At 46.3% G+C, this 16566-nt stretch overlaps 1 protein-coding gene across 1 annotated transcript in view; it reads left to right on the top strand.

The window, feature by feature from the left end:
- MEI1 (meiotic double-stranded break formation protein 1) overlaps positions 1-16566 on the top strand; it is a 52552-nt gene that overhangs the window by 21327 nt on the left and 14659 nt on the right. Inside the window, exons 14-21 of the mRNA XM_075935988.2 lie at positions 1115-1256; positions 3789-3900; positions 4958-5018; positions 5717-5814; positions 6531-6705; positions 6788-6935; positions 7426-7710; positions 15070-15235. Of these exons, the coding sequence (XP_075792103.2) occupies positions 1115-1256; positions 3789-3900; positions 4958-5018; positions 5717-5814; positions 6531-6705; positions 6788-6935; positions 7426-7710; positions 15070-15235 (1187 nt within the window). The remainder of the gene's footprint in view (positions 1-1114; positions 1257-3788; positions 3901-4957; positions 5019-5716; positions 5815-6530; positions 6706-6787; positions 6936-7425; positions 7711-15069; positions 15236-16566) is intronic.

Below are 16566 nucleotides of genomic sequence, written 5' to 3'. Positions count from 1 at the left end.
TAAAGGGCAGGAGGGAAGGTGTCAGTGGGAGGGGAGACAGGGTGATGCTGGGAGAGGAGAGGGTAAGGGCACTGGGGGATAGAGGGGGAAGAAAGAGGTGCTAGGAGAAGGCTTGAAAGAAGGGGTGGGCATGAGGAAGGTGGGGATGGAGCAAGTCGTGTGAGGGTACCAGGGCATGAGGGGAATGGGGGCAGAGGGTGGTGAGCGGGTGGGCATCAGGGAAGAAGAGAGCAAAGGGGGAAGGGGCAGTGAGGGAAGGGGAAAGTACCAGGAGGGTGCAGGTGCCAGGGGATTCTGGGGGTGAAGCAGAAGGGCAGACACCTGCAGGGGAGGGACCAGCACCAGAGGAGAGAGGCAGGGCAGGTGTGTAGAGGGAGGTTTTAGGAGAGGGGATGAGGAAGGGTAGCTCACATGATCAGAGTGGGGCTACTGGAGGAGTGGGCACAGAGGGGAGAGAAGGGCTGTTGGCAGGGGTCAGGTCTCAGGAAGGCTGAGGGCAGTGAGAAGGGCAGGAGTCAGGACAGCAGAGGCGGGTGAGGGGTTGGAGGGCAGCAGGCACCGGGGGAGCTGATGGAGCAAGGGGAGGAGACATGGCAGCAGAGAGAAAAGGTAGAGGTTTATAAGATATTTATTAATAACTTATTAGTAATTACTGTTCTTATTCTTATTAGGAATTTATGCTATTAAAAAACACTTGGGGGGGGGGAGGGCTAGTCCCTTTTTTGTCTGGTGAGTAGGGTTTTCCAGAATTTGTCGAGCCCTGTTAATGATTCATTAAATACCCTGTGACATTTTTATAAGAGTTGAGATGTTTTCTCTGGTGTTCAGACCACATTCCAAACGGGCTAAATACATTTAACCAAACGGTATTGTCTCCTTGCCCCTGCAGCAAGAATTTCATTTTCCCCTTTCCCCCTCTGAAATACTGTTGTGTGGTGTCGCTGGCTCAAAACATCTGTCAGGATTCACCCAAGACAGCTCTTGTCACTGTCTGATCCCTGCACATACAGCGTGTAAAGTGCTCTGGGTACCTTCCGGTTCTAGAGATGTAACACATTGTGGCTTCTGCAGAAAGCAGGAAAATGCATTCTCTGATGTCCATGTGTGTTTCTAGGTTAGCTGTGGAATGTCAAAGCAACCCATTGGCTCAGGAGAATGCTTTCACTGCTCCCGGCTCTGAGAGCGAGAATACTCTGAGCAGCTTCTCTGAGTTTCTGCTGAGGACTTGTGACAGCCTTTGCATCCCCATAGTCATGGTAGGTCGAGACTAGAACCCACCCTGTCCCTCAGGCGGGATGAGAGGGTCACCCAAGCATGGTTGATTGTTGAGAGAAAATTGTGTGGGAAGGAGAGAAACCACACATCAGACTCATGCAAGGGCAGTTGTAGGCATATCCTGACTCATATTGGGCAGCCCTCAAATTATTTTACTTATTGGGAACAGTAGAGACACGAGAAGTCTGTTAGCTGTTTTCAGGTATCTAAAAGAGTGTCATGAGGAGGAGGGAGAAAAATTGTTCTCCTTGGCCTCTGATGATAGGACAAGAAGCAATGGGCTTAAACTGCAGCGAAGGAGGTTTAGGTTGGACATTAGGAAAAACTTCCTGCCTTTCAGGGTGGATAAACACTGGAATAAATTGCCCAGGGAGGTTGTGGAATCTCCACCTCTGCAGATATTTAAGAGCAGGTTGGATAGACATCTATCAGGGATGGTCTAGATGATACTGGGTCCTGCCATGAGGGCAGGCGACTGGACTTGATGACCTCTCGAGGTCCCTTCCAGTCCTAGTGTTCTATGATTCTAAGAGAGGAGTCTATAGGGAAGGTGTATGAACTCAGAGCTCTACCTGCACTCCGCAGAGAGGACAGGAAATGTCTGCAGACCATTCAGTCTCTGAAACAGCACTCCACCCAAATGATGTAATAAATGACAGATCTTGCCCTTGCCGGCGGTGATGTGTGTATGAATAGCTCTTCCTCTTCTCTCTTGGGGCCTGCCACTGACCTGACAAGCAACCTCACTTGCAAGCTCCTTTTCATATAGGCTTATGGAGTTTGTTGATTGTCCTGTAGAAATTGCAGACACAGGACATTATGGAAGCACATAGCTCCTTAAGGCAAGGAGTAAAGTGAAAAGAGGCATGTTGGAGGGTGAACACGCCTGCGTCCTTCCTTCCCCATTTGGGGTTTGGGTGCTAGGCTTCTGAGGCCTGTTTGTGTGCCAGTTTGGGTAAGGGGAGTGCTGGGCCCCTCCCCCAGTTATACCCATAACTCATGCCAGGCCATAGGACCTGTGGCTTTCTCTCTTACTCTCCTTCCACACAGCAGTCAGACTAGAGGCCAGAGTCAATAACGCCCTCCTTCTGTAGGGCAGCATGGCCCAATAGCCAGAGTAAATAACTGCCATCTTCCTGCAGGGCATTGTGGCCTAGCAGCTAGCGTCAGTAGCAACACTCCCTTCCTGCAGGGTAGTGTGGCCTAGCAGGTAGAGTCACCAACAACAACGCCCTCTTCTTGAAGGGCAGTGAGGCCTAGCAGTCACAGTCACAGAATTGATAATCATGCCCCTTTTCCATAGGGCAGTCAAGCCTCAGGTCCAGAGTCACTGTGGGTGTAGATCCCCGCATTGGGTTAATGGAGATGGGGTTCATAGGGGGACCCAGGCCCACCTTCTCCACCAGGTCCTAGACCCTGTCATCAGTGGAGTGGTTCATCACTAGCTCAGCATGGAATCTCACCAAAACACATTGAGCTCCTGCAGAACAACTCTTCCCCACCGGGCTGCTTTCTGTCAGCCTCTCTGGTGCAATCCTTCTCAGCTCTTCCCTACAGACTGGGGGCTTCTTCTGCGGTTCCCCACTGACTCATCTTGGTCCATCTGCAGCTCCTCCTCACGGGCCCCTGTAGCATCTCCTTCCCTATTGGCAGTCAGGCCTTTATAGTTGCCTCCAGCTGAAGCATGCCCAACAGGGCTGTAGAAACGGGGCCTTATCAGCCAGCTAACCAGGATTAACCTTCAGAGTCCCAGTGTGGGGTTGGTACACTGCGTCACAAAGCAGTGGATGCACATAGGTTTGTACTGTGTTTTCTTACAAACCTATCACTACACTCCTTACAGACTAAGGGCGAGAATGAGCAAAGCACTTAAGTGCTTACATCCATCTCTGTTCAGCAAAGTGCTTAAGCATGTGCTTTACGTTCTTTTAAAAGGCTATTAGCCAGGGGATAAAATGGTGTCCTTGGCCTCTGTTTGTCAGAGGCTGGAGAGGGATGACAGGAGACAAATAGCTTGATCGTTGTCTTCGGTCAACCCTCTCTGGGGTACCTGGTGCTGGCCACTGTCGGTAGACAGGATACTGGGCTAATGGACCTTTGGTCTGACCCAGTACGGCCGTTCTTATGTTCTTATGTGGTAACAAAGCACACACATAAGCGCTTTGGTGAGTTGGGCCCTCGGTATCTGAACATGAATACCATTTACAGTGATTCCGTATAGAATAATAATGACAGAATCCACCTTATGCTTCAGGGCATAGGCTGATTACAAACTGAGACCAGGAATAAATGTTCTCCCTGTTGTAGAGTCGTTCACAGTTGGAAACAATTGTTCAGAGAGGGAAGTTGTTAAATCTGTCTCTGAAGCACCTGCTCTGAGGCAGGATACTTGCTGTCAGCAGGCTTGCTGGAACAAGGGCTGTTTTACTTCATTCCAATTTGCCTGGCTTTGTAACCATTCCTGTGGGGTGTGCTTTTCATTTCCTCTCCCTGACCATTTCTTCTCCCCACAGAAGCACTCAGAAAGGATTTCCAGCCCAGCTCTGATGGAGGTTTTCATTTCAGCCCTCAGCACCCTGTTTGCTGTTGTACCGAGCATGCGTGAGAAATTTTCTAGGAAGCTGGGTATGCAGATTTCTGACATTGTATTCACTTTGCTTCTTTACACAGTGAATAACTATTCTACCTGGGAAACTTCTTTCATGCTCCTGGATATGATTGAATCAAAGAGCTTAATAAGATTTCACACAGAACCACTTATTTGAATAAGACTAGCTTCTGCACTTATATTAACTAGGGTTAAAAACAAGATCTGCGGAGTGCTGGAAGGGAACTTCATATTTTTCTTGTGACACCTCCAGAATTGGCTACTGTTGGAGACAGGAGAGCAGACTAAATGAATCCATGGGCTCGTGGGTTACATCTACACTGGTGTGATCTTGCGCAAAAACTCTTTAGTGCAAGAGTTCTTGTGTTAAAGTAATTGCGCAAGAGAGCGTCTACACTGGCATGTGCTTTTGCGCAAGAGCATCCTTGCCAGTGTAGATGCTCTCTTGCTCAAGAAAGCTCTGATGGCTATTTTAACCATAGGGATTTCTTGCGCAAGAAATTCATGTTGCCTGTCTACACTGGCCTCTTGCTCAAGAACAGTTGTGCAAAAGGGCTTATTCCTGAGCGGGAGCGTCAGAGTTCTGGCGCAAGAAGCCCTGATTTCATACATTAGAACGTCAGTTTACTTGCGCAAGAAAACGCGGCCAGTGTAGACAGGCAGCAAGTTTTTGCGCAAGAGCAGGCGCTTTTGCGCAAGATCGTGCCACTGTAGACACAGCCTTAGTGTTTTATTCCCTATGTATTATCTGTCGTCTTTACTGCCTGTGAGGTAGAGATCCAGAGGAATTCACTCTCATCCTGAACTAGCATACCTGGCTGTATTTAAATCTTCTTTCCCACAGAGTCTGTAGACCCAGTGTATCACAGATATGCTCCTCTTTCCCAAAACTGGAAAGGTAATTTGCCCATGGAACCTAAAAGAGAATGAGTTTGGCAGATGCATTCTGTCTGGCGTGACTTGTCATGTTTGCCAGCTGTAGCTTTGAAAAGTCATAGGTGGTTGGTTGTAACATGGAGTCCGGCATTCTGAGCTTTCATGATGTGATTCTCTTCCCTCCTGATTTCCTTCTAGCATCCTCTTCTTTCATCCGACTGGCACTAGAACTAAAGGCCAAATTCTGCACTGGACAAAGGTACTGTTCTCTATATTGAAACTAAATCAAGAGTTTCTATTTGAGAAAATAGGAACTATCCTGTTCTTGCAGAAGAATTAAATATGAATGGATCTGAAATACCCTCTGCTCAGTTGGGCCAGCACTATTCTTCTTTGGTTGAATGACCTAGACAGTAATTGAAAAGGAAAAAAGTAGGTGGGTGGAGATGGGATGAGAAACTGATCATGCCATGGAAAAATGAACTCCAAATGCCAAACTTATTTTAAAAGATGCCCAGTAAGGAACAGGCTATGTGGATTCAGTAGATAGGTGCTGTTTGTGATTACCATTGGGCAGGGAGATGATCTGTGCCTGGGAATAGATAGGCAGGTGGCCAATGAGACACTATTCTGTGTGTGGGGTCTCAGTGAGAAGTCCTCACAGCCAGGGAAGGAAGTGCCCCTGTTATTCTCAGCCTGGTAGGTAATTTTTTGGCCACACTTCAGTGTTAACCACTGGAACACCCTGGCTCTGGTAGCTCTTTACTGCAGTGCCCCTGATTATCCTGGGGCCCCAAGCTCTGGATGTCACATCTTGACAGGAGATGCTGTGTGCCGTTAGCTCTTGACCTTAGGCTGATACTCTCCTGTCAAATAAGCACAGGGACCCCTGAGTCTGGAGAGGATGCATCAGCCTAGCTTTCCGGTCTCATGATATCTTTTTGTTCTCCCTTCAAGTAACCCTGCTTTGAATCAAGCCTGTTCTATCTTCCTCTACACCATGTGCCTCAGCCTTCATTCAGCTGCAGAGAAGATCAAGAATTCTTCCCAGGAGGGCAAGTTTGAGGAAGGAGATAATTTAATCTGGTTCAGATTGGGAGGGCCCAAGCTGCCAGGGAGGCGATTGGGGCTTTTCTGAACATATTTTCTCCACACTCAAAACCAAACCATGAGCCATTTCAAAATCCATTCCTGCGGCCGCAGCCTGTTTGCCTAAGGATTTGTCTGCACGGGGAATGTACTGGCATAACACGGCTGGAACCGTATCATGTAGTTTTTTGCCATGTCAGTACCAGGAATAAGAGTGGTCTTTTCCAGTTTAGTTGCACTGGTAATTTCAAGCCCTTAATGAAAGGAGTGTGTTGGTCTCTGACTCCAGTTCTGGATGAGAGCAAGTTTCTAGGCAAGAAAATCACTAACAACACAGTTGGCACCAATTAGCATCTCTGCTGATGGCCTCAGCAGATTGCCAAGGACTGAAGGGGCTGCAAAAGCAGAACTCCCTTTTCATCCTTAGCCATGGTTCCACCGTGTTGGGATGAGGCATGTAGAGTAGGTTTGCACCCAGAGAAGCATGCTTTGCTGCTGTTTGTACTATATCTGCTCTGGGGATAAATGAAGGACTTCAATATTTCTCAGCCAGATCCCGTCCTGAATTTTATACCCCTGACTTTCAGGGAGACAGACCCTATGCACGCCTCACTTCAGACCTCTCTGTTTTTGCTCTGGTATTCCTGAGTATTGTCTGCCCTTGCTCTCGTTTTGTTCGTAGAACAAGAGATGTCTGAGCTTCTGCAGAGGAGCCTGCCCCAGTTAAATTGCAGTGTGCCTGAAAGCCTCGCCCTCCTCTCAGAAACACCAGATCCCTTCTGTTTAGATGAAGCTCTTCGTAGCCACCAATATAGCCTCCTGCTCCTCTTGTACTTTGCCTACACCCTGGAAGACAGGTGAGAAGGGGGTGCCCTAGACAGCCCTATGTGCAGATACCAGACAGTGTGACCTGTTATCATTGCTCTTTTCCCTTTGCAGGTTTGTTCCAGAGCCAGAATTATTCTCAGCCATAAGAAATTTCCTTCTATCCGTGCAGGACCAGGGAGACTGTCCTCCTCCTTATGTCCTCAGAGCTGTTCTCTACCTTCTGGCAGTCTGTCAAGACAAAAGCGAAGCCTTGGACTTGGTAAAAATGCTGATTTCATCACCACTATTTAGAGTTTTACATTTTTTATCTTCTCTTCCCCCAGTCCTAATAAAGTGATTGTGTTTGATGGTCAGTGAATAGACCGGGGGAGCTCACCCCATGAATGCTCTCAAATTATTTAACTGAGACATTCTTTGGGATATGAATTAAAAGTTGTGTACAAGTGGGCAAGTCCTGTGAGTGCATGTGAATGCTGTTGCATTCCGTCGCTTCAGTCTCCTAAGAGCATCAGCGGCCCCTGCAGTAGGCTTGGTAACATTTCCTTACGGCTTTTTTGCTGATTTAGAGCACTGAACAGGTAGCTTACAGGAGGGGGTTTTTTTTAGACTTTGTGATTCAAACAGATTTCACAGGGACTGTATTTAGTTGGTATTGATGGGCTGCTTAAATAGGATATATAATTACACTTCTCACAATGGGGTCTCGTTAGCTTCATCTAGTGGCTATTTTTGTGTCTGTCTCTTGTCAGAGTCCCCTGTGTGCCATAAGGAGAGTCCTGGAGAACACCTCAGATCTGGATTCGGTCTACACTCATCATCCTCTTCTGCTTAAATTCTTCCTGCGTTACTCTGAGCTTATGGGCAGATTCGGTCACCAGATCCTCCAGTTCTGGTTTTCCTGGGAAGACTACAGTCAGATTGAGACTGAAGATGCTGTCTTTGGCCTTTCCTCTGGGTTGCCTGAGTATCCAAACAGATTTACCACTTTGTTTAACATCTTGAAGGGCAATTCCAGTGTTTTACTCATTTTACTGGTATGTGACTTTCTCAAGGACAGTTTGCCATCTGTGGTCCTGAGTCACGAGAGCTCTTATGCACATGGATGAATGCTTTCTTGAATTGAGGCCTAAATGAGTAGTCTTATGCATGCATAAGTTGCCATAGACAGCATCTGATTTGTAAGGAGGTTCCGGGGGCTCAAGCAATAACAATAATATTGTTCCTAGAACAAAAGGGCATCATTTGGGCAAGGTCATGTGTGTGGGAGGCCATTTTGAAGAACTGCATGGAGTCCTCCGCATAGGGTGCCTTTGTACATACAGTACGTGCAAGGTCATACCTTGCATACATGTGTAGAATTGCATGCTTTACTATAAATGTCACAGCCTGCCACTGAGAGGAGAGGGTCAGTGCTGTGCTCCAGCACAAATTAAGCTGTGGTCAGAAACCACACATGCATATCTGACATGGAAAAGTGGAATTGTGGGCCTTGGCTGTACCTGCCCAACCTGCCTAGAGGGCCTTCAGCGACCCAGGTAGGGAGAGAAGCCCATCATAAAGGTGCCGTGTAATTGGCGCCTGCTTATACACAATACAAAAACATTGACACGTACTGCAAACCCCTCTCATACCTAAACACACAGCCAGTTAATCTCTTGTAGTAGCTTGGCAAGAAGCTAATCTGTTAACTTGTGGGCCCTGATTTGCTATTGGTGGATAGGAAAGAAAGGGAAGAAGAAAGAGCTTGAAAACTGGCGTGTAAAGAATAGAACTGAGGGAATATACTTATTAACTAGGAGATGTTTCTTTGTGCTACTCTCAGAACTGCACACAGCGCCCAGATTTGTGCTGCTCTTGCAAAAATGAAATCAGAAGTCCTTGGGATCAATGAAACAAGGTCCTCGCTGCAGTTGGAATAATGACCTAGATCTTCAGCTGATGTAAATCAGTGTAATTCCACTGAAGTCAGTGACACAATGTCATAATGAAAGGATCAAGGCCTTGGTGGCTGTATAGGAGAGTTCTTTGATTAGAAAAAAAGATAAATTAGCTTTTCACATAGCAGATACATTTAACATCTTGTCAGACAAATCCATATGGCCTGAATCTGAAAGGAAAGCATAACTGTGTGTTTTTTATTTCTTCCCAAACCTGATAAGCAGGGCTTGACAAATTAGGCAATCTACTCGCCCATGGCGACCAGCGGGGCCACGCAGCGCAGTCAGCGCATGCGCAGTGTGGTCTGTGCATGTGCAGCGTGTGCGTCCGCACAGGTGGCAAGCCCTGCTGATGAGGATACTATATGTTTTTCAGAATAGAGACCTGTTTCATTACAACAATTGCTAAGCTTTTAGATAAGGTAATCGCATGCTCTTAGACAGCCTTTCAAAACAATTATGAAATAAGGTAAGCTTTAGTATGAGTAGGCACACACAGGGTAGCGTGCAGAGGACTTGAGGTGCTGGTACACCTGGCCTATTCTAAGATACTGCAAAATATTTTATTATTCTTTGAGTGCTTGCTCATGTTGATTCCATTTCATGTGTGTGCGTGCCCATGTGCATAATTAACAGAGGTTTCTGCCTTGGCAGTATCTTTAGGGCTGTCTGTGGTGCTCCCATGCGGTAATATATTAGGTGCCGCCAGCCCTGCACCCTCACAGTTCCTTCTTACTGTGTGTGGTGGTTTATCAGAGCCTTTCCTTGCTTAGCAAGGGCTAGTGGTGGTTTTGTTTTTGTTTTGTCTCAACAGATTTTGGGCCTTAAAGCCTTTGTAAATAGTTTATTGATAGTCGGAGCCATTCTTAGGGAGATGTGGCCTGGGATGCTCCCTCTCCCGCGGCCTGCATTGCCTCAACAAACCTCAAAAGGCGCAAGATTCGTAAGATCTCTCTGGCCTCCATCATTCCTTCCCTGGATCTGGGAGACTGATAGGCCACCCTTGATTTGAAGGACTCGTACTGCCGTATCTTGATCTTTCCAAGGCACTGGTGCTTCCTCTGCTTATTGTTGGGCCAGTGCCATTTCCAGTTCATGGCGGTGCCCTTTGGTCTGTCGTCAGCCCTGTGAGTTTTCATAAAGTGCATAGCACTAGTGGCCACTTACTTGAGATGTCCAGTATATTTGACAGCTACCTGATACAGGGCCAGTCCCCAGATCAGATATGGAGGTATGTTCCACCTGTCACAACTTGGGGTTCTGATAATAAACTGGAAAAGGTCAACCCTACCCCTGGTATAATGCACAGAATGAATTGGAGTGATTCTCAACTCCACTCGGGACAGGTCCCTCCACCTCTTCCCCCAGCTTGATTCCAGGCCATGAATTTAGATGGGCTAATAAAACAGTCCAGTACCTTGGAGTAAATAATCCATCAGCTATGAACCAAACTTATGAGAAAAAGTCTGTGGGCCCAGCGGCTCACCACCATCTGTGGGCCCAGCGGCTCACCACCATCCACACGTGCCTGAGACTGTTGGGCCACATGGTGACCTGTACTTGCATGGTCCAGCACACACGTCTCTGCCTCAGACCCGGCTAGTATCAGCGTGCGTCCCCAGCCAACACAGCACAGAAGGTGGTCAGGATTCCCGACGGAGTATTCTCATCCCTCACTGAGTGGAAGGATTCCATTTGCAGCCCCGGCCTCATCAATGGCCTTGTTCTCTGGTGCCTCGGGCCTGGGATGGGGAGCACCTCTGGGTGTTCTCAGAATTCAAGGTTGCTGGTCTAGTTATGATCACATCCTGCCCATCAATGTCAGGGCACTCCGGGTGGTTTGACAGGCTGGCCATGCTTTCCTACCTCAGATTCAAGACAGGATGATTCAGGTCCTGACAGTCAGTATGGCTACAGTTTTCTATATCAACAGGCAGGGCGGAGCCAGGTCATCTTCCAGGAAGCTCTCTGGCTCTGGGACTTTTGTCTGCAGCTCAACTTCCATCTTGTAGCCACTCCCCTTTCCATGGACCAAGAACACTTTGGAAGATCATCACAGCAGGGTGTTCTCATCTAGCCACGAGTGGGCCCTCCCTCTGGGTGGTCAGTTCCCTCTTCTGCGGGTGGGGAACTCTCTAGGTAAGCTTGTTCACAGCCAGGCCGACCAAGAAATGCCACATCTCCTGCTCAATCGGGGGGTGGGGAGGTGGATAGAGCTGTCTGACACATCTCTGCTCCCATGGTCGGTGGCTCTGATTTATGCCTTTCCTCTGCTACCATTGCTACCCAGGTTCCTTACAAAGATGGGACTGGACAGGGCAAAGATCATCTAATTAACGCCGGCGTGGCCACTCCAGCACTAATTCAGCACTCTGCTAGGCCTGTCGGTGGTGATTCCATTCCAACTGTGTCTCAGATTGGACCTGTTGTTCCAGAACCACAGCAGTTCATACTTCAAACCTGGAGCATTATGTCTAAAGGCCTGGTTGCTGCATGGCTAAACATGCAGGTGCAGCAGTAACTCAACTCAGGTTCAGCAAATCCTGCTGGGAAGTAGGAAGCCCTAACAAGAGTAACTTACCTGGAAAAGTGGAAACAGTTCACCTGCTGGATCATGGACAAAGGTGTCTGTCCCGAACAAGCTTCTCTGCAGCTTATGCTCAACTACCTCCTACAACTGAAGCTCCAGGGCTTGTCCCTTTCATCAGTCAAGATTCATTTAGCGGCCATCTCTGCCTTCCGCCCACCATTTGAGGGCAGGTCAGTTTTTGCTCAGACTATCATGGCCAGATACCTTAAGGACCTAAAGCACCTCTACCACAAATCAGGGATTCTGTCTTGCTGTGGGACATGTATCTGGTGCTATCGCAGCTCACAGATCCTTTGTCTTCTCTCCTTCTCCTTTCCTGCATTTTGTGTTCCTAGTTGCAGTGACGTTGGCATGCCAAGTAATTGAGATTTGGATACTCACCATGGAACCATCTTCTACAAGGACAAGGTCCAGCTCAGACCGCACCTGACATTTCTCTCAAGTCATTTCTCCATTTCAGTGGAGTCAGGACATTTACTTACTGGTTTTCTTCACAAAGCCACATAAATCGGAGGAGGAGCGTAGGCTACGTGCCATGGACATCTGGAGGGCTCTGGCCTTCTACGTTGACAGAATCAAGTCATTTCATAAGTCGACATGATTATTCGTTGCCATGGCTGACAGTATGAAAGGTTGCCCTATATCCACTCAAAGAATTTCATCTGGGATCGTGGCTTGCATTCGCTTCTGCTAGCCTCTGACGATTGTCTCTGCCCACTCTACCTAGGGCCTTTCTGGCAGCCTTTTTGGCCCATGTTCCTATTCAGGATATCTTCAGAGAAGCCATCTGGTCGTCTGTCCATAGCTTTACATCTCACTATACACTGACCGGCAGGCCCGGGATGATGTTGGCTTTGGCAGGGCAGTACTGTAAGCCGCTAAGCTGTGAACTGCCAAGCCCACCTTCATGAATATTGATTGCTTTGTGAGTCACCTAAAATGGAATTGGCTTGAGCAAGTGCTTAAAGAAGAATCAAAAACAGTTACCTAGCTTATTTGTTCTTCAAGATGTGTTGCTTGTGCCCACCATTTCCCACCCTCCTACCCCATTGCTGGAGTTGCCGGCAAGCAGGAACTGAGAGGGCACAGAGCCAGTGGTGCCTGTTATACCACCGCATGGGAGTGCTACTCCAGAGGGTGCCACAGCCAGCCCTATGGATACCGCTAAGGCAGAAATCTCTGATAGCTGTGCACATGGGTGTGCATACACCTAAAATGGACTGGGTGTGAGTAACACATCTCAAAGAACAGTCATGAAAAGGTAGGTAACTGTTTTTTCTCTCCAGTTATTGAAAGGGCCAACAAACAGAACAGCCAATTCTTAGAGTACTCCTTCACCAGTTAGAACTAGGCTCCAGCATGCTGAACCATGTTCAGGCCCTTGGTATTTCCAGAGCATCAGTGAAACTGAATGAGAGGCTGACAAATCAATGTGAAATAAAAGGCAGGATGCCCCGGGATGACTTATCTACCCCGTTATCTTTCACAGTAATTCTGAAACCCTTCACTCAGCAAACTAAAATCAGGCTAAGTATAAACAGGTAAAAGAGAAACACAGTTTGTATCATTTGTGAATAATATGTTCCCATTTTCTCTTTGCCATGCACGTCTACAGAAAAATTAATTTAGCTGTTTCAGGCTTTAAATAAAACTCCAGTAAATCACAGATATTGGCAATTCAACTCTCTGCAGGGGTAAAGCATGATCACTCTGAATTTAGATGGGCTAATAAAACAGTCCAGTACCTTGGAGTAAATAATCCATCAGCTATGAACCAAACTTATGAGAAAAATAACCACTGCCTACTAGAGCAAGTTAAAACTCTTGTAAAATGGAAAGACTTGTCACAGGAAGACAAAAATGAATATCCTTCTCAAAATGTTTTATTTGCTTAGCTGTTCTTATGAAAACTCTGGATTAGAGCGGACAGATGATATATGGTTTTGTTTGGGACTGTTAGTTCCTGAGTTTAAAAAAAAAAAATTTAACGCATACAGTGAAGACATTCTGCCAACTTTAGATTATACTCCTGACCTGTGCAGATGAAGGCCACCCTGCAGTGAACTCAAGACTAAATATAAGCAGTAGCTCATAGGAATGGTGTTGTGTTGCATTAAGAACAAAGGACTTTTGGGGTCAGGCCACTGGTCTATCTCTTGTAGTGATCAGTGTCCTGTACCTCATGGGAAGATGCAAGAAACCCCATAATGGATGATTATGGAAAAGCTTGCTTATAAGGGAAGTTTCTTGGTCAACTCATGCATGTAAGCCTAAGGGTTTCTATCTCTTGGACATTTTTTATCTTGCTGATGCAGGGGTGAGCAATAATTTTTGGTAGGGGACCACTCCAAGAATTTGGAAAGTGGTCGAGGGCCACACTCTTCCATGATATTAATGGAGGAGGTGCGGGGGATCTAGGATGGAGGTAGGGTGCAGAAGGGCTTGCAGCTGGTCAAAGACAAACAGCACCCAACAGCCACTTTTCTGAGTGGCATGTGGGGAGGTAGGGCAGCCAAGGAACCTGCCTATGGCTCCTCGCTGCGTCCGTGGGCTGGATCCTGCAGCTTGGCCAGCATGGGACTGTATTTTGCCCCGTCCTATGCTAATGTAACTGTGGATGTTCTCATTATCCATATAACTATCTAGTCCTTAATAGAATTCAAATCTTTATATCTTGTTGAAGTGAGTTCTAAAGGGCAATTATACATAATTGCATGAAGGATTTCCTTTTATCACCCTTATATGTGTTGTCTTTGCTTCACTGAATATTTCCTTGTTCTTGTATTATGAACTAGGGTAAATAGGGTTGTTCAGTTTACCTTCTCAGTACCATTCATTACTACTTTACTTCTATCCTGTCTCTTTCTACTGCTTGCTGAACAGTTCCCATATTTTCACTCTCTCTTTATATGGAAATCCCTTCTGTCCTTCAATGTATTTTTGTGGCCTCTCTGTGAATGCTTTTGATTTCAGCTATACTTTTTTTGAGATACCACAGCCAGAGCTCAGTATGTTGTTTCAGATAAGCGTAACCTGCTGATTTATAGGATGGCATTATAATATTCTTCTTTTCTGCTCCAATCTTTATAGGTCTTACATCACCAAAGCTCTTCATAAGCTTAGCTTTAAGCACATACACAAATCCTTTCCTGTTCAGCAAACACGGAAGCACATGCTTAAACTAAGTGCTGTGCTGACTTTTGGCCAGAGCTAGTAGAAATTTAGCTATGAGACTGCAGAAAGGACTATGCTTGGGCGGGGGGAGAGGGCTTAGGTGACGGACTAGATGATCTATGCATGACTTTTCCATTTCTAATTTCTCTGATTCTAGGAAAGTTTGATTTATATACCTCACAACTGAGCACTTTTATCTATTATGTTGTTTCTACACGTGCTAGGCTTTTTGGTCAAGAATTTTAAAAACAAGAGCCTAAAGTTCCATATTTAAGCACCTACTGTAAGGGGTCTGATTTTTCCAAAGCAACCATTATTTCAGTGGAAGCCCATGCGAGTGACATGCTGATCAGCACCCTTGAAACTCAGGCCCCTGATTTGGATGCCTAACTTCAGGCACTTGTTAAAATTCTTGGCCGTGATGCTTGTCTTACTTCCTATACCATCCACTCAGTAGAACTAAAATATTGTCATGTGGCTGACAGCCCACTTAAAGAAGGTGTTTGTTTATCAAAGAGGAGAGCCTACCTACAATCAATATACAATGCACTATGCTTAATGGCCATACTTAAGTTGGACATCCTCTTCACTAGGCTGTCTCCTAAGGAACCAGTGTAGCTTAATGATAGCAAACTGCAATGACTTCTGCTTAATGAGGACACAAAGTCTTGTCTGCACTTCTTCCCATGTAGGACCTGGTCTGCTTGAGCACCACAGAAGTGGCTCACAAGATTTTGATGACCTTGAGTACGTTCCTGGAAAGAAACGAGGATGTTGTTGTCTGTGACCTCCTTCGGAGTCAGTTTCTACAGATCCTGCAGCAGCTGCTAGTGGAAGGCAGCTCTGCCACTTTACAAGGTGAATCCAACGTGTAATTAGGGACTCGACCCTTGAAATTTGTGAAAGGACTGGATACCTCAAGGGGCTGAATCTAGGATAAAAGACCTTTGATGTCTGAATCGCTGGTTCTAATCTAGGCTTTATATACATAGGAAACCCTCATAGTGGAGGTATGGGTTATACCAGTTCCCCTAAATACACAGCATCTACACTGGGTCTTGTACAGTCATAGCTATGCCAATAAAAAAAATTAACATAGCTTCGCTGACATAAGATTCAAATGTAGCCCAGGCCTTAATTGACAGGGTTTGTCTATATGGGAAATTTACCAGCAGTGCTATATCACTATAGTTACACTGATCTAACTCCCTGTGTCAACACATTTTTATTCCTGAATCCAAGTGCTTTTTCTGGTTTGCTTATGTAATTTTGAAAATGGTATAAATTAAACTCCAAAAAGGCAGTCTGATATTGGGATAAAAGAATGTGCCCATGAAAAGTAGAGTTCTGCCCAGGTCAACACACCCTCAGATAGCTAGAGACTGAACATCATTCCTGTCTCTCTTCTGCTCAGATGTCTATGCAGAATGAGTTGCTGGGCTCAATACAGTTCCTAGTGCATAGGTAACTACATGGATACAGATTGTCCCACCTCTGCCTATGGTGAGGGTTCTTATATCTTCCTCGGAAACAGCTGGTGCTGGTGACAGAATACCGTTGAGAGATAGTGTTGAGGTCTGATATACCATTGCAGTACATGTATTCCTAATGTCCCAAGCACCTGCCTATGCTGTAGTTTATACTAGCTATGGGTAGAGATGTAAGGGTAGATTGGCAGAGGCCCTGGAGGTTTTTCGCTTTCCCCTGTAGCATGGGGCACGGATCACTTGCTGGAGGGCTCTCTGCATCTTGGGGTCTTTAAACCATTTGAGGACTTCAATATCTGAGATATAGGTGAGAGGATTATTCCAGGAGTGGGCGGGTGATATTCTGTGGCCTGCACTGTGCAGGGGGTCAGACTAGAAGAACATAATGGTCCCTTCTGACTTTAAAGTCTATGAGTGACTAGTCGACTATCCAATAAGCGTAAGCTTTTCTGATAGTTGACTAGTGATGTGACTCGTCACTTCCTCCCTCCCCTTGCTGCCTCTAGCAATGCATCTGTGTGGAAAGCTTGTATAAATAATCAGGGTGCTGTGGGCTCAAGTTTTAAGAATTACTAGTGGATCTTAAAAAAAAGTTAAACCTTCCCTCTCAAAAGGAACCCCCCTCCCCCAAAGCAGCTTTGGGGAAAGTTTTTCAAGGGCTATGGTAGTTTATCCTGCATAGATCACACAGACACTCATGCA

Source organism: Pelodiscus sinensis, chromosome 1, assembly GCF_052426305.1.
Source record: "Pelodiscus sinensis isolate ZL-2025 chromosome 1, ASM5242630v1, whole genome shotgun sequence".
NCBI classification, from domain to species: Eukaryota; Metazoa; Chordata; order Testudines; family Trionychidae; genus Pelodiscus; species Pelodiscus sinensis.
This window is presented reverse-complemented; position numbering and strand designations above follow the sequence as displayed.